This window comes from Mus musculus, chromosome 3, assembly GCF_000001635.26.
Source record: "Mus musculus strain C57BL/6J chromosome 3, GRCm38.p6 C57BL/6J".
Taxonomy (NCBI): Eukaryota; Metazoa; Chordata; class Mammalia; order Rodentia; family Muridae; genus Mus; species Mus musculus.
Window position 1 is genome coordinate 95,728,673 of NC_000069.6, and position 27,897 is coordinate 95,756,569.

Sequence of the window (27,897 nt, forward strand, 5' to 3'; positions counted from 1 at the left end):
GCCAGGACTGTATGGAGAGATCCTAGCTTAGAAAGAAAGAAAGAAAGAAAGAAAGAAAGAAAGAAAGAAAGAAAGAAAGAAAGGCCAGACAGGGTCCATGCTTGCAATCCCAGCATTTATGCATTTTAGGATAGAGGATCATAAGTTCAAGGCCAGCCTAGCTTAACTAGTTAAACTGATCTCAAAGTACTAGAAACTTTAAAGGGTACCTTCAAAGCTCCAGTAACAAATGGATGAATGTAAACCATTCAATAGGTTTCCTTTGAGATCAGTGATTTATCAGTATGTAGCTAATTAGCCCAACACTAAGTAAATGGAAACAGCAAAATGTTTTTGCAGATTCCATGCTTAGGAATTTTAGAAGTGGCTTAGTTGAATCAGGCTCAGGCACTGACTACAATGTCTCCTTGTAGGGAGGTGGGGCGGGTTGCCAGGTCTCTGTGCTATGTGTGGTATGGAAATCTGGCTGTAAACAGAAGCCTCACCAAGATGCAATGCCAGTGAGCCACACCACTGAGCAACACCGCCAAGCCTCAAGGCTCTTTCCTTTTTCTTATTCTCCTCTCTGCTCTGTCTGTCTTTCCTCATTTTTGTTTTCAAACAGGGTTTTGGTGTCTAGCTTGTCCTGCCTGGAACTCACTCTGTAGAGCAGGCTAGCCTCACATGCACTAAGATCCACTTATATCTGCCTCCCAAATGCTGGGACTAAGGGTGTGAGCCACCACTCCCTCCCTCTTCTCCTTCCTTTTTATATTATTATTAGTAGTAGTAGTAGAAGTAGTATTGGTCATTTTATCATTCTTTTATAGTTTTCTTCAGTGATAATGTTTTTTTAGTTGGAGGTTTTTGAACGATGAAGCATACCTCCACAGGTACCTTGTCTTCCAGTGGTTCAGATAATTGTTGCCATTTTTTAGCCATAATGTTTATTACCATTATTATAATAAAAATATTTTAATTCAAATTTAAGCATAGATCTAATTTTGAAACAAAGCTCTGTGTGCTTAGGGTCATGGAAGGCTCATCCTCTATTTCAACCCAGAAGGCACAAAACTAATTTCTGGCAAATCTGGTGGGATACATGCAGCTTAGATGAATTTAATGAATTATTAAAACAAAGACTTAATATCACATCTGGACGGTGCTTTTAAGTTGTTTTTGTTTTTGAGACAGGGTCTTCCTGTATAACCCAGACTGTCTGTAAGTATACTGTTCACCAGATGTATGTCTGGTATCTGTGGAGGACACAGAGGTCATGGGAGCCCCTAGAACTGGAGCTACAGATGGTAGTGAGATACCACGTGGGTGCTGGGAATTGAACCTGGGTCCTCTGGGAGATCAGCAGCCTCTGAGCCATCTATTCAGCCTTATCAGTCCGTCTATCTGTCTGTCTGTCCATTCATCCATAGACCCATCCATCCTCCCTCCAGTTTATGGTTTTTCTTGCCTCAACTTCCCAAGTTTATTGTGACAGTCATGAGCCGCCATGTTCATTTTCCTATGGTACTCTGGATTGAATTCAGAGGCTCATGTAGGCTAGGCCAGTGCTCTGGTCCTGAGGCCTAAGGTCTGGCTTCAGCTTTCTTTTTCTTAATTTTATTTTGAGGCAGCCTCACTAAGTTTCCTAGGCTTGTCTTAAGTTCACTCCATAGCCCAAACAGGCCTACATTTATAATCCTCCTGCCTCAGCCTCCTGAATACTTGGGACCTCAGGTACAGGGCACCATGCTTAGCTGTTCTCTTCTTTATTTTCTCTGTACCGAAAATGGGATGTTTTTAAGGTGTTATTATTAACGATGAAGAATTGTGTTTTAACCTCTGAGCTGCTCCCTTCCCGTCTGTTATACACTGCCCCTCGCACTTTCTGCTGCTTGTTCAATCTTTGTAGACTGACGCAGGCATGAGCTGTTCAGGACAGGGACCTTCAGTGGAGAGTCAGCTTGGCCTGTAGGCATCTGTGTAGGGCATTTTCTTGATTGATGACTGCTGTGGGCGGGCCCAGCCCACACCCTGGGAATGGTGCTGCTGCTGCTTGCTGCTAGGCTGGTGGTCTTGGGCTGTGTGAGAACAGGCCTGGGCCAAGCAAAGCATAGGGAGCAAGCCAGTGAGGAGCTTCACTCTCCTGCCTGCAGGCGCCTTCCTTGAATCCTCACAGACTTCCCTTCACCATAGACCTCAAGTTTTAGGCTGAAACCCTTTCCCCCTCAACTTTATCACAGACTGCTGTGTTTAGAAACAACAACAACAACAACAACAACAACAACAAGTAGGTCATCCATCTGACCTACTCTAACTCCTAAGCCTGTGAGTTTGGGTTGCTAGGGTCCAACCTCACAGTTTGGGAGTGGATGTGCCCGTAATGCCAACACTTTGGCCCGTGGGAGGCTGAGCAAGAGCAGAATGGGTTTTTTATTTTGTTTGAGTTTTTGTTTTGGTGGCAGAGTTATCTCCCTAGCTCTGTCTGCTCTGGAACTCAACTTTGTAGATCAGGCTAGCCTTACTCAGATCTGCCTGCCCCATGGGATTAAAAGTATTGCCACTACACCCAGGCTTCCAGGCCAGCCTTGAACTCAGGTAATACTCTAACCCCCACCTTCCCAGGGCCACAGCTACAGGCTTTCCCATCTCACCTGATTTCTTTTGATGTTTTTCTTCCAGTCAGGTTTAAATAATTATTCATTCATTTTCCTTTTTTTTTTTTTTTTTTTTGTTTTGTTTTTTGAGACAGGGTTTCTTTGTGCAGCCTTGGCTGTCCTGGAACTCACTCTGTAGACCAGGCTGGCCTCAAACTCAGAGATCCCCCTGCCTCTGCCTCCTGAGTGCCAGGATTAAAGGTGTGCACCATCCCTATCCAGTTTATTTTTCCATTTTTATTTATTTTTTTCATTTATTTTGAGACAGGGGCTCATGTAGCCCTGACTGTCTTGGGATTATGTAGACCAGGCTGGCCTCAAGTTCACTAAGTTTCACTGGCCTCTGCCTCCTGAGTACTGGTACTAAAGGCATGTGCCACCTCCGCCCAGCTTGTTTTAATATTTTCATTGTTGTGTGCCACATGTCTGCCATGTGTGTAGTGTGTGCTGGTGGAGGCAGTGGGGCCCTGGGATCTGTAGTTACATGCAGATGTGACCTTTCTATGGCTCGTCAACTGAACTTAGGTTTTCTTAACTTTCTGAGCCATTTCTCCAATCCCTTCCAACAAAATCTGAACTTGTTTATTTTTTGTTATTTTTTTTTAAAAAGACAAGATTAACTCTTGTCTGCAGGCCTGTATGTATCTGGTGCTAGCAGAGGCCAGGAGAGGGCTTCCGATCCCTGCTTCATTTACAGAGTTGTGAGCCACCATGTTGGATGTTGGGAGCAGCCATCGCTCCAGCCCCTGAAGCCTTTTTGTTTTTAGATTTATTTTATGTCTATTGGTGTTCTGCCTGCATGTGTGTCTGTGTGAGTGGGTGTTGGATCACCTGGAACTGGAGTTACTGCAGCCAATGCTCTTCTATCACCTTCCACCTCCCTTCGCCCACCATCAAGCTTTAACTGATCTGTGGAATTCAGTTCTTTTCAGATCTGATTCCTGTCTCCCCCAAAACCTCCCCCCCTCGCCCCCCGAGACAGGGTTTCTCTGTATAGCCCTGGCTATCCTGGAACTCACTTTGTAGACCAGGCTGGCTTCGAACTCAGAAATCCTCCTGCCTCTGCCTCCGGAGTGCTGGGATTAAAGGCGTGCGCCACCACGCCCGGCTTTATCTCCCCAAAACTTTAATTCTATCTTAATAGTTTATTTTCATATCTCATTGCTATTCTTTAACACTTCCTCCTTTCCTTGGCAACAGCAACCCACTCAATGTTCAAACTCACCGCCTAGTTACTGATGCTCACGCTCGGAGCTTCCATCTCAGCCCTGGTTACTGAGTCCTTCTTTTTGGCTGTTTATCTCTTCCAGTTCCCTTGTCTCCTCCCCATACTCTGAACCATGGTGGCCAGGACTGTGTGGCTTGGCCCTGGGCTACAGCTTGGTAAAGACAGAAATGTCTACAGGTTTGACTCAGTTTCCCCAGCTCGCTTCCTCTGGGCAAAGTGCCTGGGACGTAGATGCAGGTGTACAGGAGCTCTTGAGTTTCAGACAGGGACTAGGGCGGGACGATGGGCTGACATCTTCTGCTTATTGGCCCTAGTGCTGATGGACAGAAGAATCTGCTAAGAAGTTGCTTAGAAACAACCACTGACCAAAAAAATAAATAAGAGCTGTGGCTGGGCAGGAAGCGGCTGGTGTGCCTTGGGTCTCAGCCAAGGTCCATGACCAGCCAGAACTGGGACTCTGTGTTTCTGGAAAGATGCACTGTCACAGAGAACACCAAGGTCACAGGTCACAGAGAACCCTGGCTCCCCATAGTTTTCTTTTATCCCCAACCTTGAGGCTTAGGATTCAGGGGCCAAGGCTGAGGGTCGCCATCTCTGGTTCATCTCGGGGCTGGAGTTCAGCCCTCTTGCCTAGTAGCACGGCCCTCCTGCCTGCCTGGCTGATAACTCGACATTTTCAGAGCATATTCTCTACTGGAAGCTCCCAGGGGCCTTTCACCTCTAATATGGAAGCTGTGGGACAGGGCTGAGATGCTATCTCAAGTGCAGTGTGCTGCCTCCAGCTCAACCCCGCCCTATTCACGCTCTGTCCTGCTCAGAACACACTGGCACCTTGTCCACCCTATGCAACAACTTGTCAAACCTGCAAACAGGTTCTTGGACTGTGAATAGCCAGGGCTGAGACTGTGTGTTTTTAAGATGTGTATTTCCCAAGTCTTAACATGATCATGAACAGCGGTTCAGCAGACTGATAATAAGACAAAGTGGGATCTCACATAAGGATCAGAAGTGATTTAAACTGTCCGGCCTGGGCTGGGGAGACTGCTTGCCATTGAGTTGGGATCCCCAGCACCTAAGTGAAAACCAGAAATGCTGGTGCAAATCTGTTAAGTCCCCAGGCAGGTGACCCTTGTGGGTCCCCAGTGACCAGTGGGGCAGCCATTGGTGAATTTCAGATTCAGTGAGAGAGCCTTGATAAAATGGGGTGCCTAGACAAATGCTCTGAGCTCTGGCCCCCACAGCATATGTGTGCATATCTCCATGCACACCATATGCACATTCACAATCACACACTGAGACCACACAGCTTGGACTAGGGATGTACCTCAGTGGTAGACCATGTGATTAGTTGTCAAGCAAAATAAAATGGCAGGCTAGGCTGTAGCCCAACATAGACTACATCTTTTTCACTTTGACTCCCAACAGCTAGCTAGTTACTGGGGCGGAGTTCTATTAAGATATTTGATTAAGGTCATGATGAGAAGGGAAGTCAAGCCACTTAGCTCTGGTCCCATCACATAAGAAACATCTTCTGTTCAGGCAGTGGGAGCAGGCCACTGGGCCAGTCTTAGGGAGCTTACAAGGGTGTGTGTGCGCACTAAAGACAACGAGGATGCCAAATCCAAGAGGCATTTATTGTAATGAGTGTTCGAGGAGGGTGGAGTAGGCGGAGTTCCCCCATCTAATCCTCTGAGGCTCAGGGTGACTCATTCTTCCTTGGACCCAGGGGCGGGGTTGGCATCTGTTCCCCGAGTTGGGCCCTGCTCCCCCAAGCCAGTGGCATTCCCAGTGTCTCCAGCCACTAAAGCCACGTTCCTCAGGTAGTTGGTATTGAAGCAGTTGATTTGCTTATCTTCAGGAGACAGGTCACAGCAGAGGGCAGGGTCTTTCCACGAATTCCTCCGGGGACCACAGAGGTTCTCGATGAAGGCCAGTTTCTGAGAAAGCAATGTAAAGGGGGCATGCTGGGGCATGGGGAGGGCAGAAGGTCGGCATGGCTGCCCACTGGGATCCCTCTGGAGGCCCAGAGGCTGCCAGCTTCCTTTCCACAGCAGGACTGCCTGCTTGTCCCTGACAGATGTGTACATCTGGAAATGCTAGAAGCTTGAGGCCCAGGGCAGGGACAAGAGGTTCTCGGGAAGGAAGAAGCCTTCTAGAACTCCGAGAAATGATCTATTCCACTCAACCTGACTTCTGCGAACAGGCTTGAGGTACTAAAAAGAGGGGTAACCTCTACATCTAGCCTTCTGATTCCCTGGAGCCTTGGAATCACAGGTCACACACACTCACCTCCTCTTCGCCGCAGCAGGCCTGTTCTGGATATGGAAGCTCGCAGCAGCGGATGGTCATATTCTGGATCAGCCCCGGAATCTGTTTACTGTGGTTGGTATGAAAGAGGAAGAGCTCAGGGTCTCTGTCCCTTCCACAGCACCCAAAGCCTGCTGGGGTCGGTGGCTTATGCCTGTAATCTCATTACTTGGAGTACAGGGGAAAGAAGATTGGTCCAGTTCAAAACAGCCTTGACCACGGAGTGAAACTTTCACAATAAATAAACATCTCCTCACCCCAACAGCTCAAATGGAACTGGGAAGTCATGATTTTGACCTCCCCAAGGGAACCCCCGGGGAGGAGGAGGTTGTGGATAGGCAAGAGTATCAGGACTCACTGCTTGCTAAGGACCCTTCCACTTCCACAGAGCTGGCCCATGAGGTTGGGGGTGACTCGGCTGAGGTCAAGGGTCAAGATATCCCGGTCATAGTTGGGATAGGGAGCTAGGTGGGCGAAGCACTCATCACGGGCAGGACTAGGAGGGTAGTGGCAGCACGAGTGGGGGTGGGTCTTTATAGCCAGCTCCCGCTCGCAGTATCCATCCAGGGTACCCTCCCACTGTGGAGAGAGACAGAAGTGAGAAAGAAGCCTGCTGCTTGGCTCCTCCTCCTTACCACACCTTAGCCTTTCAGCTATGAGATGAGGCCCCAGGAGCTAGAGGGAGGTCAAAAGGGAGGAACACAGATGAGGCTCCTAATTGGCCACTGGAGATGAGCTGGACCAGTAGGTACAGAGGGTCGGGTGAAGCCATAGCTGGACGGATGGACGGCAGACAGATGCATATGTGGGGTCACGGGTGGATGAAGTCAGGATGGAAGCACGAAAACTCAAGGTGAACAGACTTGGATGACAGACACAACGGACGGATGGATTGACGGAGGGACGGACAGTCACAAGCAGACGAAAGTGGATGAATGGCTGTAGAGTCAGCGGTTGGAGCTGGGTGGGCAGACAGGCTCCCAAGGTGGCCGGGATGCCCACTTACGGCCTTCCATGTGCAAGTGTGGTTGTGGCCCTGGCGGCAGCAGCGCTGGAACTCCGTCTCCAGCCGAGTCAGAGCCTGCAGCTGCCTCTGGATGGCGTCAGTAGCTGGGAGGTTGCGTGGCACGGCGCGGAAGCGTCTCAGGAGACAGATGTTTTTGACATTGTCCGGTGTGGGCAACCCCGGGGGGAAAGGCAACTGGGGCCCTGAGGACATGCCATTCTGGTGGACGGGGCAGGGTCGGAGCAGGTAGTCTGGGCGAGGAGCTTCCTTCTGGAAGCAAGAGAATCGCTCCTCCCCACGCAGTCTGCAGCACAGGTGGGGGCGGGTCTTGACAGAGAATTCGGCCTCACAAAATTGGGTCATTGCATCCTCCCACTAGAGTGAGAGGGGTGGGTCAACCCAGTACCTCATTGTTCATATTTCTGCCTCCTCCCAGGCTCCAGGAAAGGACTCTAGGCAGGCAAATAGCAGTACAGCCGACCTGTGCTCCATCTGTACCCCGGGTGAAGTGTGGAGCACTCATGCGTGTGCACGCAGACACACACACACACACACACACACACACACACACGCATACACACGCATGCACGCACACATCCAGCAGCAGCAGCAGCCAAACCCTTACCACAAGCTTCAAACAGTCTAGGCGGTTTGTGTCGCTGCGGCAGCGACAGCAGCGGGAGTATCCGGTCTCCAGCACATTGAGGGTCTCTCCCTGGCGACTAAGGTGAGAGTAGCCAGTCTGCGGCAGGTTCCAGGGGCCGTAGATCACATGCTGACGCTCAGGAAGGCAGATCTGCTTCAGATTGTCTGGAGAAGGCCGTCCAGGAGGGAAGCCATCCAGCCGGTGGCCCCAGACACCTCTCCGTCCCTGCTGGCAGTGACGGGCTGGATTCCAAGTCCGGGGCTCTGGAGGGAGCTGGCCCGCCAAGGTGTGTGGCTTCACTGGAACAGAGAAAACAGTGGGGAGGAATGCATGCAGGCTGGCTGAGCATAGAGCATTGGGAGACCTGGGGTTGAAGAGAAAGGGCTGGGATAGTATGTGGGCTTCTTCAGTTCAGGGTCACTGAAAGGAAAAGGTAACTGCGACCCTCAGGCCAGCATTAGCTCCTTCCTGGGGCTCAGGGGCTAACCGTGGGAACAGACAGACCAGTGTGGTCACTCACCCTCTTTCTGGACAATCTCCTCCTGAGGCTGGGCAGGCGGGTCTACTGGGGTAGAGGGAGGTGGGTAAGCAAAAGGCTTGTTGGGATGGGCTCCTCTAAAACACAGGCTCCTGCTAGTTCCCATGCACGATGGAACACAATAGAGAGGCCAGAAAAAAACACGACTGCTATTTTACACCATTGACAGAGCTGTTGGACAGGCATTGTTTCCAACCGTTCTTCTCTTCTCTTCCTTCTTTAAAACTGGGCCTCATGTACTCATATGTCCCAGGCTGGCCTTGAACTCAGTAACGCTGACCCTGGCTGTCTGGGAACTTGCTCTATATACCAAGCAGGCTATATACCCCTCAGAGCTCTGCCTGCCTCTGCCTCCTGAGTGCTGGAATTAAAGTCACTGCCCAGCCTAAGAACAACCTTTGAAGGTCTGATGTTCATGTCAGTGCCACTACATCCAGTTGATGGAGTGCGGGAGAAAGCCAGCCTGGACTGTGTCAGACAAGCATTCCACCGACTGTACAGATAGAGACTGAGCAGCTCAGGAGAGTAAGTCCCATGTGCCCCTCCTCCCCAAGCCCATGGGCTCCGCAGGAAAGCTGTGCAGGAAAGAGGCAGTCACTCACTTTCCTTCTGTTCAATATGGACTTGGGGAGGGGGCTGCTCTTTCTGCAGGGGGATGGCTTCTTGAGGGACAGCAGGACCAGCTGCAAGATGGGGGAGGGCACAAGGGAGGGAGGTCAGGCTAGTGTCAGCATCACAGTGGGGTGGGCGGGGGTTGGGGGGCAGGGAAGCACTCACCTTTATCTACATTAGGGTTTAGGAAAGTGGGCCAGTCTTCCTCGTACACAGGGATGTCTTCTGGAGAGGAAGGGGGCTGCACTACAGAACAGGCAGTTGTGAGGCAGACAGTGGGGTGGGGGGGTCCCTCCCTTCCTGAGGAGCAGGAAGTACACTAGATTAGAGGTCTCAACGGGAACTGAGAGGGCTTTGGGGCAGCCTCACCTTCTCTTTGTTCCTCAAAGAGGGGAGGGTCATGCAGAGAAGTTACAGAGTGGTCAACTCGGAGTCTCCGGGTTTGTGGTGGGGAAGGGGGTGCTGCATAACCTACTAGAGGCAAGAGGGGAGACACTCAGAGCCTCCCAATTGCATGCTTGTTCCCCACAAATTCTACAGCCATGCTGTCCTGAGCACCCGTCTTCATCCGATCTGGTTAGTTCTGAGGCTCTCACCTTCATGGAGGTGCTGGAAGAGGCGCTCTGGCGTCATCTCTCGCTGGTCTGAAGCCTTGAAGGCTAGAGGAAGGAAAGACAAAAGTCAGGCAGTTTTGAGGCGTCCTTTCCTGGTCCTGGACAGAGGATGGGGAGGCTGTGGAGGCCGAGACTGTGGAAAGCCCGCTGTGGGGGAGCCACCTGTCACACACCTCCCCTCTGAGTGGCTGGGTTCTGAGTTGGGGTCTAAAAGAATGTGGCTGGGAATGGAGGTCTGATTTCCTGTCAGTATCTCCCTTGGATGGGGCTTGTGGCTGCCGTCCCCTCCAATGCGCTGATGTTCCAGGATCCACCTCTCTTCAAACTTCTTCCTATAGGCCTTTAAAAATACTTTTGGCCTTTGGGTGGGACGGTTAGCCAAATGTTTAAGTGCCTTCCCCTTCAATCTCAGCTTATTTTAGGTTTCTTAAACAAGAAAAATATTATTTGTGTATGTGTGGAGGGGGCCAGTGTGTCACCGTGGTGATGTGTATAGGTCAGAGGACAACTTGTGGGAGTCATTTCTCCCCTTCCATGTGGGTTACTGGGACGGAATACAGGTCACCAGGCTGGCAAAGCACCTTCACATCTGGAGCTGAACCGAAGGCACAAACCTAGGAACCAGGACAGCAGCGAGGTGGAGCTGTCTCAGACACGGCTATCTATAGAAGGATCTAAGTCTCTGTCCTGTCCAGAGTTGGTATTTCCTTTTGTTCAGACTTCAAAGCAGTGCGTGTGTGTAATAGGGGGTGAATGTGGGTGAACTCTAACTCGTCCTCTGACCAGAGTGAGCCAGTCTAGGCTCCCTGGCTCGGTAGGCTGAGTTTTAGCAGCCCGAGGGCTTCTTTTCCTCCTCACCTGCCTCCTCGTCCCTCCTCACGTGTTCTGACAGGAGGATCCTCACCCTGTAAACTCACCTGTCTTGTGTCTATTTGACTCTAATTTTTGTGTTTCTTAGCAACTACCTCTAGCTATTCTGCTCCTGTTCCAGCCTCCATGGTTAAAGGTTCAGCCCCACTTCACAGTGACATGTTCATATAAAGGAAGCCAATCACCCAACTGCTGAGCTCTTTGGAGCCAGACTCTTAAGCAACTGCTGACCCCACCCCGACTCACCTCCCTCAGAGGCAGCAGAAGCAAGAGCCAAGCAGGCCAAGATCAAGGCTGCTCTGGATACGGTCCCCATCCTGGGGCAAGAACTGGTCACTGGTCACCCAGAAGCTGGTTGTCACAGGCAGATCTAGACTTGAAGGGGTTGGGCCACTTGCTGCAAGCCTGCTCCCCTGGCTGTTGCTACTGCCGTTGTGAACTTCAAGGCCTGCTGTCTGTCTCTCTTTATATGCTATCTCCCGCCCCCCTGTTTCCTGCCATGACTCAGTCCCTGCTGCTCCTCCTCTTACAGCCACTCCTCCCAGACTCCTGGAGCCTCCTTAGCCTGGGAAGAATGGAGGTGATGGAAGGGAGCACTCCTGGATCCCCTCCAAACTGATGCAGAGGATCATGGAGCAAGTTGTCATCTGGACCCTTAATTTGTGCCTCAGTTTCCCATCTGCATACTGTCCTTTATAAAGAATGGATCTGACACTCTCCTGAGTGGGAGTGGGAGGAGAATGGCTGCCTGAGGCAGTGCCCTTGCTGGTCAGAGGCCTCAGTATCCCTTTGCCTCAGGTCTGGGAAAGAGGGAGTAAAGCATTCGGACTCAGATGAAGGCACAGCCTTGGCTTCAAGTATATTTTTATTCTCCTTCTATCCAGTCAGTACAGCATTCCTTTCTGTGGGGAGCCCCCACACCATGTCTATTTTCAGAGAGCAGTTCTGAGGCCTCGGGGACATGCGGGGCTGCCAGCTGGGTTACTGTCCCGTGGAAAGGGACGGACGGCTCTCATGAGTCTGTACATCACCAATGGACATGACTCAGAACACTTCTTCTGCATTGGGGACCCTGGCGTTCTGTAACTCCAGCAGTCTCTGCACGGACTCGGCCAGGTCTCGCTCCCCGAGCTGCCGGTTATCTCGCGTGCGTACGTTCACTGTCCTTTGACTCTGCTCTCTCTGGCCAACCACTGCAGGAAGAGGAAAGATTTGCAAACCCAAGCAAAAGTCACCCTATGGGTTGTTTCCTTTTGCTTTGCAGAAACTTCAAACTCCTGAATCTTTAGGAAAGGTAGGAGCAGAGCCTAGCCGTGGCTGAAGCCCATGCTTAGCTCGCCTGCCCTGCTGCTGACTGTCCACTCTGATGAGATAAGGAAGTGGGCCGGGCTTTACTCCCCTCTCCCTGCAGGTCAGGAGCCCAGGGCTGGGAGATACAGAGTCAGTTAGACAGAGACAAACATGGAGAGCTACACAAAAAGAAAAACTGTATGTGTGTGACCTGGGGGGAGGGGTACGGTACAGGAAGGGGAAACAGCAGGGCGGGGCTTGCTCTCAGTGCTGCCAAGGCAACGGGCATGCGTGATGCCCCAGTCAGGCGGTCTGGCTAGGAGTTTCTGCTTCTTGCTTCCAGAGGCCCAAGAGTCAGGAGCAACTTCCTTCCCTAAGACCTTTCTTGTCCCCTAGAGCTGCCTCCACCCACACAACAATAAACAAGGCAATTAATTAATGCCTTTATTGGTTTTGGTGCTGGGACCTAACTCATTGGAGGCCAGTGCTCCACCACAGAGCACTACAGCTTCTGGTTCACTGATAATCTTGCTACATACAGCCCACAGTGGCCTCACATGTTTGCCCTCCCTCCTGTACCTGCCAAATCCTGGGATTACAGGTGTGCCTACCATGCCTGGCTTCAACTGATGCCTTCTTAATCCTCTCCTGTCCCTTCCTCTTTGATGCTGGCCTGGTTAATTAACTTACAGAAACAGCCTAGGGTAGGGTTAATGAGAAGACAACTGTTCTGAGGGATGGAATAGGTTGTGGGAAGGAGCAATGGAAGGCAGGCAGATTAGTCAGGCTCCTACCCAGCCCAGGTAATGAGTCCCAATTAATTCAATGTACACAGAGCTAAACAATAGAGTTAGTACAGAGAATGCAGAGCTTGGGGCTCTGAGGTCTACGACTAACCCTCTTACCAAACTGAAAGTTGTAGTGGGCAAGCTGGGCCCGGCGGACTCTCCGGCTGAGGGTCAGTCCAGAGTCTGCATCGAGATCACTCACAAGTCCTGCAGCCTGCAGGCACTGTTGCACCTGGGATACAGATTTGGTGATGAGTAAATCTGAATGGAAGCTGAGCTATGATGGTTGGTTACTATTCTTCCTCGGATACTTGTCTCACATCCCCACTTCCTCCAATGCTCTCAGGAGCTGGCTAACTGCCTCTTCTCTGAGATACTGAGGCCTCCTTCCCATCCCTGACCTAAAACCTTTGTGTGCTTCTCACAGAAAATGAAGCCTCAATTATTCTTTGGGCTCTGTCGGTTGTTAGGCACCCATCTCCCAACCAGCTGTTCAACTCTCGTCCGTCCATAGTTTCTCCATAAAGAACCTCATGCGGCTCAGGCTGTGGACCTGTGCACAGCATGACCTTTCCTGATGCTCCTCCTGCCAAGTGCTAGGACTGCAGGCTCCTGTGGTGCTGCAGACTGAGCGCACTGCCTTCTGCACACTAGGTAAATATGCTACCAACTGACCTACAGCTCTAGGCTCACCCCTAACTATTTAAAAAGGGTCTTACTATAAAGCCAAGGCTGAACTCAATTTTTAGATGGAGAATGTTTAGCACACGGGAAAGCTGCCCTCAAGCCCTTCCCACTCTCCTGCAGAGCCTGTCTCACCAGGGATGCATGGCAGATGCCCTGCTGTTCCTGATCTTCTCTCAACTCACCTGCCTGGCATATTCCTCTTGCTCTGTCCTCACAGGGATGACCACCACCTGGAGCGGGGACAGCCACAGGGGCCTGTTGGCAGGAAAAAGGGGCAGGAAGTTATTCACTTTGGCTTTAGCCATTAGGCTTAGGTGTAGCTGTAGGGAGATCTGAAAAGGAAATACATAGGATAAGGTCAGAACCTAAGGCACGAACTTTCTGGCTGGAGAGAAGAGCAGAACTCTGGTGGCCAGTGACTCACCATTTCCCCCCACAGCTTTCTGCCAGCACTCCCAACAGCCTTTCCACAGAACCAAGCACTGCTCGATGAATAAGGACTGGACACTCTGGGGTACCTGCCGGCCTTGGAAGAAGGGGAGTGGGTGAACGGTGAAAGTCTCATGACCTGAGCCCAATCACTTCCCGTTACCAAGAACACTCTCTGATGGGGTAGGGTGTGGAGGGTTGGCTCAGTGTGAGGAGCAGTCAAAGGCAGGGGTGGGGGGCTGAGCCAGGGTCTATACCCCTTGTATTGTAGGTCAAATCTCAGTGGCAGCTGGAAGTCAAGCTGGATTGTTCCACACTGATGGGGCCGACCAAGGGCGTCGTGGAGGTGCACATCAATCTAGAGAAGATGGGAAGGGGAGAGACTCAGACCCAATAGCTTTCATTAGCTCCATCAGCCAATCTTCTCTACCCTGTCCCTGTAAGGAGAGCCGTGCCATGCAGACAGCCAATACTCCTTCCTTCCTCTCCACCTATGATGAGAGACTATCCATACCCCAGCCTCTTAATTCCCTGAGTTCTTCCTGAGACCTATACCTCGCCTATGCTGCGCCACACCCCGTCTTCTCTCTTAGTGGCAGTCGGATACTCTCTTGTAGCTGATGATCTACCACTGGCTCTGCAGCCCCTTTCCCATCGGCAGTCCCATCCCCCGCTTATGCCCTGCTCAGCTGTAATAGTCTCCAGTTCCCCTCATTCCCACTGCTTTGCTGGCTGATCGATGAGACAGAGCCCTATCCTGCTAGTCTTCTACTCTCCCATGTCCTCAGCCCTGCAGTACAACTGCTGAGGGCCACTTAGCATGTCACACGCCACCTGCCACAGATGCCAAAGCAAAGACTGATGCCACCATAGAAATCAGTTCAAGATTCAATTGGTCCCATGCAAAACCTTTTGCTCTATTCTCCTTGGGGATTTTCAAACATTTTCCTCTCTCAGCCATAGCTTGCTTACCTGATTTCTCTATTTCTCTCTCTCTCAGTGTGTGTGTGTGTGTGTGTGTAAGAGAGAGAGAGAGAGAGAAGCTGTCTAGGAAAGGGAATGGCAAACATGTGAGTTCCCTGGAGATGGCCCACCATTTTGCATGGCTGCGGTGGGTGAGCTCTAGGATGCAAGGTCAGCAGAGACTGCATCATCCCAGGCCTGCTCCTTGCTGCTGATAAGCCTTTGCTGTCACTGTAACACAGTCTAATGATGCCTGGGATTCAGCCCACCCTATTGGGCAAGTTTCCTGCAGATCAACATGAAGATGTATTTGCATATGGAAATGCTGTGTAGATGAACTGATTTCATAATTCCTGATAATGATTTTATAGAATTCCTAAATCGACACAAGCAATCTCAAGTCCCCTAAAGACAGAATAAAAGCTGCAAGTAGCTCTGTAAACCTTCATGTGTCATGGGCTAACTGCACTAGGACAAGAAAACAGGATTGGAACAAATTTATGGTAAAGGAAAACATTCCTTCTAGGTTAGGGATGGGGCCACTGTCTAGTAACTAAAGGTCATAAACTGAGAATGGACAATTTATTGTAGGAGCAAGGACAGGAAATAAATGATGGGCTAGTTTATCTATACAAGACTTCAAAAGAATAAGATACAAGGCAGATGATTTGTCTCCTGACAAAACTGTGCTAACTTGTGACATAAAAATTATTGCTTTAAACTTATAATGAACTCATGGAACTAGGAACAGATTATGAATGTTTAGTCAGGGAGAAGTCTTGTTGAAAAGACATGTAAACAACTCTGCTGTAACTCATTAAGCCTTATCAATCTATGATGTGAACTATTGCCTTAAACTTACTATGAACTCATGGAATGTAAAGTGCTTAGAAAACCAGGTCATCAATTATCCTGTTGCAATGGTTCTACCTGATAGTTCTGTATGTAATTTTCAGAGAAAGTATAAAAAGTAAGAACAACAATAAAGTGTGGTGTAACCTTTTTCTACCTCATCTGTATGCATGTGTCTGTGTGTGCCTGACTTTCTTTCTTTTCTTTTCTCTCTGACTCAGGAAGAATTAATGAACTCAAAGCTCTCACTGGCCTGTGAGGGGTCCCTGAGTCAAAGAGATGAGAACCCAAGTAACTAAGTTTCTTTTCCCCTGCTGCTATCAGCAGGAGGTCATTGCCAGAAGCCATCAGCTTTTGGCCCCAGAACAGTAAGAGGGAGTCGAAGGCCAGAGGTCATCAGCTTCTGGTGTGCCTATCTGCCCCACATCAGTACCTGACTGTCTGGGTGCGACCCTGGTGGGAGTCTGAGGGTCGGTGTTACATAGCTCTGACTGATTCTGTCAACAACATGAGCCATTTCATTTTATAATTAACTGCTATGTATGAGCATGCCTGCACATACACAAGTGCATGAGGCTAGAGCCACGCAGCCTGTGTCTTCTACTGTTCTCTGGCCTTGTTCCCTTGAGGCAGTGTAATGGTTGGTGCCGGCTACTGACAGGATCTAGACTCACCTAGGAGATAGGGGATTCTGATCAGGTTAACTGTGTGGGGGCCATTTCTTATGAGGAGGCCGGGATTGTATAAAGTGGAGAAAAGAGTTAAGGCCCTGGGTCCATCCAATATGCTCTGCTCCTTACTGTGGGTACAGTGAGGCCACCAGCTTCAGCAGGGCTGGATCCTGGGCTGTGAGCCCAAATAGACCCTTTTTCCCTTAAGGTGCTTTTACCAAGAGTATCTGCTCACAGCAGCAGGAGAAGCTGAGACTCTCCCTGAATCTGGGGGTTTTCTCCTCACTAGGCTGACAGCTTGCAAGCTTCCTATCTCTAAGACCTACAACAATGGGGTTATAGGCAATCATGAGACCACGGGGAGCTTGTTAAGTGGATGCTGGGCTCCAAACTCATGTCCTCATGGTTTATACAGCAAGCCCTCTTAACTCAGAACTGTCTCTCCATGCCCCTTTTAACAAAGCAGCAGCTTGCTCAGCAGTGGTGGCACATGCCTTTAATCCCAGCGCTTAGGAGTGGAGTCAGGTGGAGCTCTGAGTTCAAGGCCAGCCTGGTCTACAGAGTGTCCTCTGGGACAGCCAGGGCTACACAGAGAAACCCTGCCTCAAAAAACAAACACAAAACCAAAAAAAGACTTGTTATCTTTAGTGTAGGTTCCAATGTTTGTTTCTGAAACAAGGTCTCATTGTGTAGCCCTCCCTCACTAGCCTGCAATTCACCATGTAGGTCAGGCCCACTCACCTGTGCTGCTGGAATTAAAGGTGTGTATACTGTGCATGGCTATAGATAAAAATCTTAATTTTTTTTTGAGACCAGGCTGGCTTTGAACTTAGAGATCTGCCTGCCTCCCAAGTGCTGGGATTAATGGTATATGCCACCACTGCCTGGCTCTTACACAAGTTTTAAAACAATTTTTTGTAGACACAACTTAATAAAGCAAGATGACCTAGTACAACTCTAAGTGTGGCTCCAGCTTGCCTTAGGCCCATAGAAAGCCCCATCTCCAGGGTTGAGGTCCCAAGGTTCTCCAAACTTCTCCAAGGCTTGCTGTAGAACCTTCGAGGGAACAAGATGAGAGGAACATGTCAGGAAACTAATGAGCAGGGTAACCTGCCGGCCTGTGAAAACTGACACCTGCAGCTTATGCTTTCTGAAGACCTTGCCACATACCCCTGCTCTGCCCTAGGGATGGGCTTATCTGCCTCGCTTCCCTCTCTCTTACTCACCTGCTCAGCCTGGTCCCATAGGCGAGGCTCCCCTAGGAAACCAGGTGGCCGGGTAGATAAAGCCAGGTGGAAGGAAAAACCAAGAACCGAGTAAACACACCGGAGAAAATCAAGGCAGCCCTGGATCTCTGCTTCCAGCTGGAGACAGGAAGTTGGGATGTTAGCTGTATGTCAACTAGAAATCAGAAGGGATGGGTGGTTTTGGGGGGGAAGCGGGGGAAAACTAGAGGGGTAGCTATACTGCAGTATAAAGAAGGCAACTAGGGCCTGTGGATAAATCTGGCTAGCACGCATGAAGTTCTGTTTGATTTCTAGCATTGTATACACCAGGAATGGTACACACCAGAAATCTCATTGCTCAGGAGGTGAAGCAGAAGGACCATAAATTTAAGGTCATCCTCCATTACTAAGTACATTTGAGGCCAGCCTGGACTACAAGAGACCCCGTCTTTAAAAAAAAAAGGCAAAGAAAGTTGGCCTTATAATGAACAGGGAAAACCACCTGATGGGGTGCACAAAAGATGTGCGCATCATCCTGCTGGAAGCGCCACAGCCGCGTTAATCCTCCCAGACTGCCAGAGGCCTCAGCCCGATGCAGGGCTCCGAAATCAGCCAGTCGCACAGGCAGTTCCCTCCAGGATCTGGGCCGGTGGGCAAACATCAGGCTGAGGTTGGGATGAAAACAGATTCAGGGCCATAGGGAAAATGAACCCTGGCTTTAGTATGCAGCCTTGGCTGACCTAGAACTTGCTGTGTTCTAGGCTGGTCTCAAGCTCATCATCTTTCTGCCTTTGCCTCCTCAGTTCTGAGATTACAGCTGTGTGCCACCATGCCTAACACTGAGTATCCACTTTCTCTGCAATCCTAGCTGTCCCCCTCCCCCTCTCAGCATGCTCTCCTCAGAGTCTGAGGCCAGCCTGGTCTATGTAGTGAGTCTGGGACCAAACAGGGCTACATAGTGAGACTCTGTCTAGAAAAAAAGAGTTAAACCCTTAGTCACACCATAGTAGGCATTTACTGTCCATACTCTGATGGGTACAGAGCCTTGACATTACCTAAGAACACAATTTCCCAAAATTCACTTGGTTAAACTTGAATCTACTGGATGTAGATTCAAGGCCCAAATTAGATGCCTCAATATTCTTTCCAAGGTTTGTTCTCTTCCTTCTTTCCTTCCTTCCTTTCTGGTTTTTTGAGAAAGGGTTTCTCTTTGTAGCCTTAACTATCCTAGAACTAGCTTTGTAGACCAGGCTGGCTTCACACTCAGAAATCTGCTTGCCTCTGCCTAGAATCCTGGGAATAAAGGTGTGCGCCACCTCGCCCAGCTCCAAAGTACTTTCTATTACTTTACATTTGGTGACCGTATCCCAGCCCAGGAGGAGCAGGCCTCCTGACCCCCAACTCACCAGTGTGCAGGGCAGTTCATGGGCTTTAGAGCAAGTGTGTCTTTGGGACACCTGGCAGGATGGCCACTCTGGGAGTTGTCAACACCATCAGTGCCAGGGGGCTTCAGGGAAAACATGTCTGCCCTATAGTGTTCCCAGTGCCCTGACTGTTCCCAGAGTTTTGTAGAAAACAGCGTGGGAGTTTTCACCTCTGAGAAACCACGGCGGGCATACTCAGCCTGCAAAGGTGGATACAGACATCAAATGTCAAATGTAACTGGAAGGAGAAGGGATAAAAGCTTTGTGATCCTCTTGTGGGTTCAGACCATGCTGACCAAAGCCAAAAGCTTTTAAATACCATGCTGACCAACTCCCTAGGCTGCTTCCAAGTACACAGCAGGAGCACCTGGTTAAGTCACCCGGCCTCTACAAGACTCTGCTCTCACTCCCTACTCCTTCTCCCTTTGAGACAAGATCCTACTATGTGGCCCAGGCTGTCCTCAAACTCATGACACTTCTCTTTTAGTCTCTTGGTGCTAGGACTCTAGGCACATGCCTGCGTGCTTGAGCCGAACTCAAACACCTTGGCTCCATCCCTTCCCCCTAGACTCGTGTCCTCCTTACCCTGATGAAAGCCACCAGGGCATTATAGACTCTTGTCCCTCGTGGCAAGAAAAAACAGCTCCCAGGGCTCAGTTCATGGAAGAAGAAGAGCTCCTGTTCCTGGGGAAAGAATGTGACCTGTCACTCAAGTGGGGGAGGGCTTTGGAACTAGAGAAGCAAGTGACAGAGCTACTCCCTCTGAGCGAATCTTGTGGCAGATTACAATCACACTCTTTCACCAGGTGTGGTTGTTTGAACCTTTAATCTCAGTACTTGGGAGGGAGTGGAGAAAGGTCAAGGGTTTGGGTCTTTATTAGCTATAGCAGGAAGCCAACCAAGTCTACATGAGATCTGTCTAAAAAAAATGAAAACTGAAACAAAGTCAAGATAAAAAGCCAACAGAAGACCAGCTCATATTCCCTTGCCCTCACCCTCTGCCACCCTGCCACTCTTCTGTGCTCTGTACCTTCCCAATGCGTCTGTGGTCTCTTAACTCTGCTGCTTCTCTTCGAGCTTCCCAGTTCCTCAGTAACTCTACTTTGGGGAAAGAAATTCCTGATACCCTCTGCAGTGTCTCAGGTGCTCCCAAGGACCTCCACAAGGCTGAGGAGTTCTGTGAGGGCGGAGGGAGTCAAGGGAAGATGAGGCAGATCAGAGACACTGGCTCTCCTGTCAAGTCTCTGATGCTCAGTTCCGAGGAGATGAACTTGAAGATCAGTTCATCTCATTACTTTTCCTACCATCAGTACCCCGTAGGATTGCATGTTCCTCCTTGGGCTACCTGGATCATGTTTTATGTGTATGGATGCATATGAAGATCAGTTCACCTCATTACTTTTCCTACTACCAATACCCATGGGATTGCATCTTACCTGGATCATGTCTTTTGTGTGTGTATGTATGTATGTATGCATGCACGAGGTGTAATGTCACACAGCCATCTTTTTCTCTACATTCTCATTGCCCACTGCACCCTTGTCCTCTTATGTTTAGTTCCACCTCCTAATTAATGACTTGTTAGGAGAAAAACTAAACTATGGTCAAATGGCCGCCTGTCCACCACTCCTTATCAATATTCCATACAGCTGCTGGGAAAGCTAATCTTCCACACTACACAGTACTCCTAGCTACATGACATTCAAATGCCTCTGCTTGCTCTTTAAGAGTATTAGTAAAGCCGGGCGTGGTGGTGCATACCTTTAATCCCAGCACTCAGGAGGCAGAGGCAGGCAGATGTCTGAGTTCAAGGCCAGCCTGGTCTATAGAGTGAGTTCCAGGACAGCCAGGGCTACACAGAGAAACCCTGTCTCAAAAACAAACCAACAAACAAACAAACAAAAGAGCATTAGTAAGAGCTGGGTGTGATGGTGAATGTCTTTAACCCCAGCACTTGGCAGAGGCAGTTGGATCTCTGTAAGTTTGAGGTCAGCCTGGTCTACAAAGCAAATTCCAGGACAGCCAGGGCTACCTACACAGGGGAAATCCTGTTTCGAAAAACCAAAACCCCAAAACCAACCAACCCCCCCCCAAAAAAGACCAATTTAACTAAGAACTTTTGCTGATGTTTTAAGACAGTGTCTCAAACAGTCAAAGCTGACCTCAACTTGATGTATCACTCAAGGAGATAACCTTGAATTCCTAGTCCTCTGCCTCCATTTCCCAAGTGTGGGGATTACAGGCAACATGCCTGCTTTGAACAAACTGACAAATTATAGCCTTTCCCTTAAACACTCTTGTCTGAGCTAGCTAGCTTTGTTTGCATGGTGTGGCCTTACCAGTGCTACAGGAATAGTCAGTCTTATTTTATAGACACAAACAGCAGGTAAGGAGATCTGGCCAAAGCTGCATACCTCATGAGTAGCAGAATCAGACTGCAGATGTTGCGTTTACAGGAGGTTTTTTCTACACATACATCTGTCTCTTGCTAGCTTCCATCTCATCCAGTAACACAAAGTCTAGGAACAGCACTTTCAGGGAAGACACGACCATGCCTTGGTCACAGCTTTCCCTAGTATCTGTCAAACAGTGTCACCAACCCCACATGACCCTGTCTAGCCTGCTCACGGTCTCTTGCTTGATTTCCCTTAATGCAGATCCAGACTACAGAGTCTAAGTTGAATTCTGGACTCTGGCAGGGGCTCCAGTACCTCCAATGAAACCTTGGGATTTCAGAATGGAGAAAACCCTCTTTTCTCCTAGATCTCCTCATCAGCCATGAGGACAGAGAAGGGGTAGGAGAGAAAGGACCACCCTCTCCATTCTCTAGCTTTCTCCTGGGATAATGGGAGTACCACCCTAACCCTAACCCCACTACTCACCGTGAGCAGCTTCAGTGCTCCAATCTGTCCAGTGTGCCGAAGATGGGGGCCTCGGCACAGGTCAACTGACATGCCACACCTGAGAGAAGGAGGTGAGCCAGTGAACAGACATGCCAGATCTGAGAGAAGGAGGTACCCAGGCTCTCCTGTTTCCCTTTTTTCCTCCCTTTCAGGGCTTCAGCTGACAGAAGAGGTGTTGAGGAGAGAACTGTCTTGCTGACAGAGCAATGGCAAACAAAAACAAACCCCTCCTCCCATTTCTTTTTCTGGAGCAGTACGGTTCATCTGCCGCCACCCTTCCTTTACCCCAGGTCTGGCCTCCTCAGAGCGCCCCTGCGTTCTTCCCTCTTGACAAGGCTCACCCATACACTGTTGCCGTTGGGCCTGTCACTTTCTCCTCGATCAGATGAAGCTTAAAGTGGTTGTCCTGGAAGAAGGCAGACAGGGACCATGAATCCGCTAGGACGCCCTGGGCATCACCCTTTCCTTCAAGCCTTACCAAGTTCCTCTCACACACAGCCGGATCACCTTGAAGAGCTGGCGAAGCTGATCCCGTGAAGCCTCCAGCCTCCGGAAAGGCTGTGCAGCAGCTATGAGCTCCTGGCAAATCCGCTCTAAAATGGGCAACTCTGCGCTGCGGACTGTCCTGGAAAAGGGAGCTTGCTAGCTTGCTTCTTCAGAGACAACTCCTGAGTGATGACATGCTAGCTAGGGAGTAAAGTCCTGACCTTTGACAAATCTGTAATTACTGGCAAAGACAAACTTAGAGAAAATATAATAGGAAAGCAAGTATAGATTTTCTCTGTGTGTATGGTGCTGGACATTGAACCCAGGGCCTTGCTCATCCTTGGCAAGTACTCTATAGGATCGTGAGTTCAACAACAGCCTGGGCTACAAAATGAGAAAGAGAGAGAGGGAGGGAGGAAGGGAAGGGGGAGTGTCTGTTGAGAGAGAAATGCTGGACGGACAAGAGCAATGAGGGTGAGGTAACATTTGAATTCGGGAAGAGCAGAAAAGATGAGTTTCAGCGGTCAGGAGAGAGACACACTGGATGGAGAAGGGATGGAAGTTCCTGTTTGGTGCCTAGAAGATCTCTTAGCTTCTCCTCTAAACCAAGACCCCAGAAACCACCCCAGAACCAGACTCCTTTTTTTTTGGACTGCTCACCGTTCTTTTCCCAGGAAGAAGTCATGGTAAAAGCCCGATTCTGTGCTTGGACCTCGGCAGAGAACAGCACCCAGTTGTTGCTCAGCCGCAGCCCCCAGAACATGGGCACTAGAGTGCCAGAACACCTGCATTCACAAGAGCTAGGTCTGAGCGCTTCAAGCTCCTGTGAAGTCCCAGCTCTAATGCTTTCCTCAGAGAGGCTGCTGGCAAAGCTGGGATGCTTGCATTACGACTGCCTGCTACAGAACCCACACCCTACATGTCTCAAAATGACTTGTAGAAATAGTAAAGAGTTGTTTTAAATGGGGGCTGGAGAGATGGACCAATGGTTAAGAACACTTGTTCTTGCAAAGGACCCAGTTTTGGTTCTGAGTACCTGAATCAGGTAGCTTACAACCACCTATAACTCTGATTTCCTGGGATCTGACACCCTCCTGCAGACTCTATAGACACCAGGCACGCATGTAATCACATAATACATGCATGCACACGCGCGCGCACACACACACACGTGTATATATATAGGTATTGTGCCTTCCTGCGCAGGTATGTGCACCACATGCATGCCTGCTGTCATGGGTTTCCTGGAATTGGAGTTTCAGACAGTTAGAAGCCGTCATGTGGGTGCTGGGAATTGAATCCTGGTTATTTAGAGGAACAGCTAGTGCTCTTAACTGCTGAGTCATCTCTCCAGCCCCAAATAAAAAACATTTAAAGAAAGCAGAGGGTCAGTATTGTTTCTTCTGCTACTGAGTGGAAGTGTGGGTCCACCCTACACATCCTCAGTGTTTCCTGGACCAGGAGGCCAGGTCGGTGGCCTTTGTTGCTCCTGTAAGCTTCAGGGCTTCGGTATATACTACGTATAAAACATGTGCTGGCTGGAGGGAAAGCTCTTGCTGGAGCCTGAACCTGGGCTACATAGCCAGACACTGTCCTAAAAATACAAAACAGAACAACAAAACCAACCCACAGTTCTTTAATACTGCTGTGTGTGTTGTTGCTACACACCGGGGCCCCACCCAGTAGCTGTCCTAGCAGTCTGTTTTGCTTAGTGCCATTATTTTCTGTTCCTGGGATCTGCTGGGATGGAACTATTCTTGGGTTGGTTCACTAGTCACATTTAGATGATAAATATATTTTTCTGAACTCTAATAACAAACAAAGTGGAAGGCCCTGGCTTTTGTGCTCCGTTATGGAACCCATGAGAACTAGGCAGACATCACGGATGACTTACACTGTGTGCACAAGAGGTTGAATAGGTTATCCTATTTCTCAGCCTTTTCTCCCCCTTTCACAAGCACACAAGGTATTTGCTTTATAGACCAATGCTAAATAAAAGCCTTCATGAAGACTTTCCAGGTTCCACAGGAATAATTAGTCTGTGATCAGTCTCCTCCCCACTTTTGAATTGAGAAAGTGAAGCAAAAGAACAATTACATTTTCCTGTTTAAAGATCACTCAGATAATTAGGCACTGTGCTCACCATATGGGAGAAACTTACCGCTTTGCCCTCTGGGGAATCAAATGTCAGAAATCTGAGGTGACAATCTGTCTCCAAGGGTCGGTCCAGATCGTAAAGTTCTCCATTTACTTCAGCAGCCACTGCAGTATCAGCCAGTGTTACACTGTAGCAGTAGGAGGGTAGTGGGAATGAAGACAGAGTTGTTACAATCCCCAGGGCAGGAGGCTGACTTTTCTCAGCAACTCTAATTTGCTGAGTGAAGTTTCCAGAGCAGTAAAGATCTGCTGTTTCTTTTCCCAATGTATCCACTACATTGGGAAGGGCAGAAATTCTGAAACTATAAAGACAAATCCTTATAAAAAAAAAGTCCTCATCCTACCCTCTATTTTAAAGACAGGTCTTGCTGTTTGGCCCAGGCTGGCCCTGAATTCTGAATCTTTGACCTCCACTTTCTGAATGCTAAGATTACAGGCCTGTAGCACTATGCTTGGCAAGAAGGACTATCTGAGCGTAGGGGTTCACACCTGCAATCTTAGCACATGGGAGACAGGGTTTCTCTGTGTATCCCTGGCTGTCCTGGAACTCACTTTGTAGACCAGGCTGGCCTCGAACTCAGAAATCCCCCTGCCTCTGCCTCTGCCTCTGCCTCCCAAGTGCTGGGACTAAAGTCGTGTGCCACCACGCCCAGCCTTTTTTTTTTTTTTTTTCTTTTAACAAGATGCTTTTCTGGGGGAGTAGGTGTGCATTCTTCCTCGGGAGTCAACAATCATGCCTTTAGAAGAGGGTCTTTCTTTGGCAAAGAGCATCGCCAGCAGGCTAGGTTGGCTGACCAGATTACACGCACATGTCACCACACCCTTTTTATTTTTAACCTGAAACTATTATTTCATTTATTTATGGGTGGGGCACACATGCTACAGTGTGTGTGTGTGTGTGGGGGGGGGGTCAGAGGACAATTTTTAGGAGTCAGTTTCCTTCCACAAATTCATATTTCAGGTCCTTATGCTTGTGTGGTAATCAATTAAATGACTGACTGACCCCCCCCCCCAACCCTAACCCCCTCCCTGCCCAAAGACTACACCTTTCTGATGGGAAACAAAGAAAAAGAAAAAATGTAGCGGGACAATGGTGGCGCATGCCTTTAATCCCAGCACTTGGGAGACAGAGGCAGGCGGATTTCTGAGTTTGAGGTCAGCCTGGTCTACAGAGTGAGTTCCAGGACAGCCAGGGCTACACAGAGAAACCCTGTCTCGAAAAACCAAAGAGAAACAAAAAGATGCTTTCATTTTCTGACCGGGTGCAGAAAAGGACAGAAAAATAATTCTTGTAGGTAGAAAGGCTGGCTTGATACCTGATCTGATGGGCCAGTTGGTAAGGGGTTGTGTTCCATGCAACAGCATCTACCTTCTGGCCTTCAGGAAGTGATATCTTAATAGCCCGGGCTTTCTTCTGTGTCATACTTGCTAACTTTTTCACGTGAGCGGTCCATAGCTCCTCAAAAAGGCCAAATCGTTCTGCCAACCAATGTGGAGGAGTTGGTGCAGAGGCCTGGAGGAAAAGGCACGTTAGGAGGTATCGCGGGCTTATTTCCACTACTCCGGAATGGGGTCGTAGGGGTTATGGGTGTTTAAGAAGCATTGGTTTTAAGGTGGAAACTGGGTGACACTAGGTCTTAATTTGGGGATTCAAAGGAACCGCACATTTCCGAGTGGGGCAGCAGGGTCCAGGAGGGGCTGGACAGCCTGCCCCCTTGGACTCCGCTGGGCTAAATGGTTGGGAGCTTGGCGTACCTCACGCACGGTGTGGAGCTCGCAGCGGCGGAACTCTGGGAGTGGGAACCCAAGCCGGCGCCACCTCAGACAGAGACCCATGCTGTCTCAAATCGGTACCTCCATGCTCCGATCACCGCTTCTTCCTCACCAGGCTCCTCATTGGCTTCTAAGTCAGTAATATCCTTTCCTATTGGATAACATAGCCGCCATTCCGGCCGGGCACCACCCCCAGGAACTCCGCTGAGGTAGAACCCACACAGCAGCAGCCGCTCTGGGAAAGGTTCCGGTTGACCGGAAAGTGGAAGCTGTTGCACACACCTGCAGTCTGGGTTCCCAAAGTGACAAGAAGGCATCCAACTTTGAGGACAGGGCATACCTCCTGGGGCAAGAATGAGAGAAAAACAGGAAGTGGAAGTTAGTCATTTTCCTTTAATTATAAAATTTATTAAACATTCTTAAAGCTGACAAGAAACAAGTACAGACACTGGAACTAAACATTTAGTGTAAATCCTGGATCTGGCATTAAGTAGTTTTTTTTTTTTTAAGTAAACTTTCTGTAATCTCGATTTTTTAATCTATAAAACAAGAATAAAAATATATGTTCCATTCTGAAGGTACATTTTGTGTAAATTGCTCATCTCGGTGCTTGGTATATGATAATTAGCACCAGCAGCAAGACACTGGTTTTGTTGTTGTTTTTGTTCTCTTTTTCCCCTAGGCTGTCCTGGAACTCACTCTGTAGACCAGGCTGGCCTAGCACTCAGAAATCCACCAGCCTCTGCCTCCCGAGTGCTGGGATAAAAGGCGTGCACGCCCACTGCCCGGCTTGCAAGACACTGTTATTACCACTGAATGTAACAACTCTAAGACTATCTTGGTGGTCATTCCTTTGCAGTCGTGGTGGAGGGACTTTAGAGACCTCTTAATGTCACAGATGTGGAATTTAATCAATCAATCATTATTGCGTGTGTGTGAAGAATCTTTGAAGGCGTGGGCGGCACAGTTTTGTAGGTCACATGCTACCTTTCTGTGGCCACTTCTGTCCTTTCACTTTACATGGGTCTTAGGGGTCAAAGTCACGTTGCCAGGCTTGGGCAGTAAGTACCTGTTATCTGCTGAGCCATCTTACAGGTCTCAGATGTGGAATTCAAAGATTACAGAAGGTAGTTTAAGGTAAAAAACATGCGTGCCGATGAATCTGCAGTGTGCACTCTTCCAGCATACCTTGTTCTTTCCATAGTTTATTTCCAATAGACTCCCTGACCATCTTAGAGACATCCAACATCTTGTTCTCTGTTCCTTACATAAGCCTTTGGTCTCTCATCAGCACCCCACCTTCATCTTTCTTTATTCTTTCTTTGATCTCTCTCCATTAAATCTCAGATGCAGGGCTAGACATATTAGCTTTACACAGTAAAAACAGAAACACGGTCAGATGTGTGGAGAAGCATAAAGGGAAATGAACTTATTAGCACCCTTATTAACTCAAGTAGTCCCTCACCTGGGGGTGGGGACACTTAGTCCATTCCCAGATTGCAGTGGTGATGGGATCATGGGGTCTTGTGGAAGAGTTGTCAGAACAAGCTGCTTAACCTAGGCTTCCAAAGCCCAATGTTCGTTCTGCCTGAGGAGGGCAGCTGACTTGAGTCATAGGCCACTCTGGGGCTCCATCTTCTGATATGTTAGACATCCTGAAATACAAAGAAAGAGACAAGGCTGTGGGGAGGAAGATAGTGTGTGTGTGTTCTTGTGGTCAGAGTGCAACATTCACAAAAAATGGCAATGGCAGACCTAGATTTTTTTGTGGCACTATAACAGAGGCAGGGTAGC

The 27,897-nt window shown here is 49.2% G+C and overlaps 2 protein-coding genes and 1 non-coding gene across 24 annotated transcripts; all 3 read right to left on the bottom strand.

Annotated features, from left to right (window-relative positions):
* Positions 1 to 5,474: 5,474 nt before the first annotated feature.
* Positions 5,475 to 11,204, bottom strand: Ecm1 (extracellular matrix protein 1). 9 transcript variants are annotated; one of them, XM_011240008.3, is made up of 11 exons: positions 10,701 to 11,204; positions 9,567 to 9,629; positions 9,340 to 9,444; positions 9,136 to 9,270; positions 8,961 to 9,041; positions 8,341 to 8,382; positions 7,800 to 8,119; positions 7,175 to 7,549; positions 6,527 to 6,747; positions 6,151 to 6,238; positions 5,475 to 5,798 (listed from the first exon to the last, which is right to left on the bottom strand). In XM_011240008.3, the coding sequence occupies exons 1-11, from the start codon at positions 10,768 to 10,770 to the stop codon at positions 5,568 to 5,570; spliced, it is 1,731 nt and encodes a 576-aa protein (XP_011238310.1). In that variant the 5' UTR covers positions 10,771 to 11,204; the 3' UTR covers positions 5,475 to 5,567. The 9 variants fall into 9 exon arrangements, with proteins under 9 accessions (XP_011238310.1, XP_017174938.1, XP_006501047.1 ...); XM_017319449.2 differs by having other exon boundaries at positions 8,341 to 8,385; XM_006500984.3 differs by having other exon boundaries at positions 9,340 to 9,441; positions 10,701 to 11,030.
* Positions 6,239 to 6,301, bottom strand: Mir7014 (microRNA 7014). The gene has a single exon (NR_105981.1). It is a non-coding gene; the product is annotated as a microRNA 7014 (primary transcript).
* A 97-nt stretch (positions 11,205 to 11,301) lies between the features above and the next one.
* Tars2 (threonyl-tRNA synthetase 2, mitochondrial (putative)) lies at positions 11,302 to 27,693 on the bottom strand. Of its 14 annotated transcripts, XM_030252828.1 has the most exons (19): positions 27,569 to 27,693; positions 26,086 to 26,446; positions 25,647 to 25,843; positions 24,335 to 24,458; positions 22,834 to 22,958; positions 22,195 to 22,312; positions 22,029 to 22,093; positions 21,667 to 21,745; positions 19,815 to 19,961; positions 19,370 to 19,468; positions 18,767 to 18,984; positions 17,863 to 18,025; positions 17,361 to 17,498; positions 17,113 to 17,190; positions 13,906 to 14,006; positions 13,644 to 13,745; positions 13,402 to 13,474; positions 12,650 to 12,764; positions 11,302 to 11,647 (listed from the first exon to the last, which is right to left on the bottom strand). In XM_030252828.1, the coding sequence occupies exons 2-19, from the start codon at positions 26,164 to 26,166 to the stop codon at positions 11,499 to 11,501; spliced, it is 2,172 nt and encodes a 723-aa protein (XP_030108688.1). In that variant the 5' UTR covers positions 26,167 to 26,446; positions 27,569 to 27,693; the 3' UTR covers positions 11,302 to 11,498. The 14 variants fall into 14 exon arrangements, 11 of the variants coding, with proteins under 11 accessions (XP_030108688.1, NP_001343896.1, NP_082207.2 ...); XR_003954393.1 differs by lacking the exon at positions 17,863 to 18,025; NM_001356967.1 differs by lacking the exon at positions 27,569 to 27,693 and having other exon boundaries at positions 25,700 to 25,843; positions 26,086 to 26,305.
* Between the last annotated feature and the right edge of the window lie 204 nt (positions 27,694 to 27,897).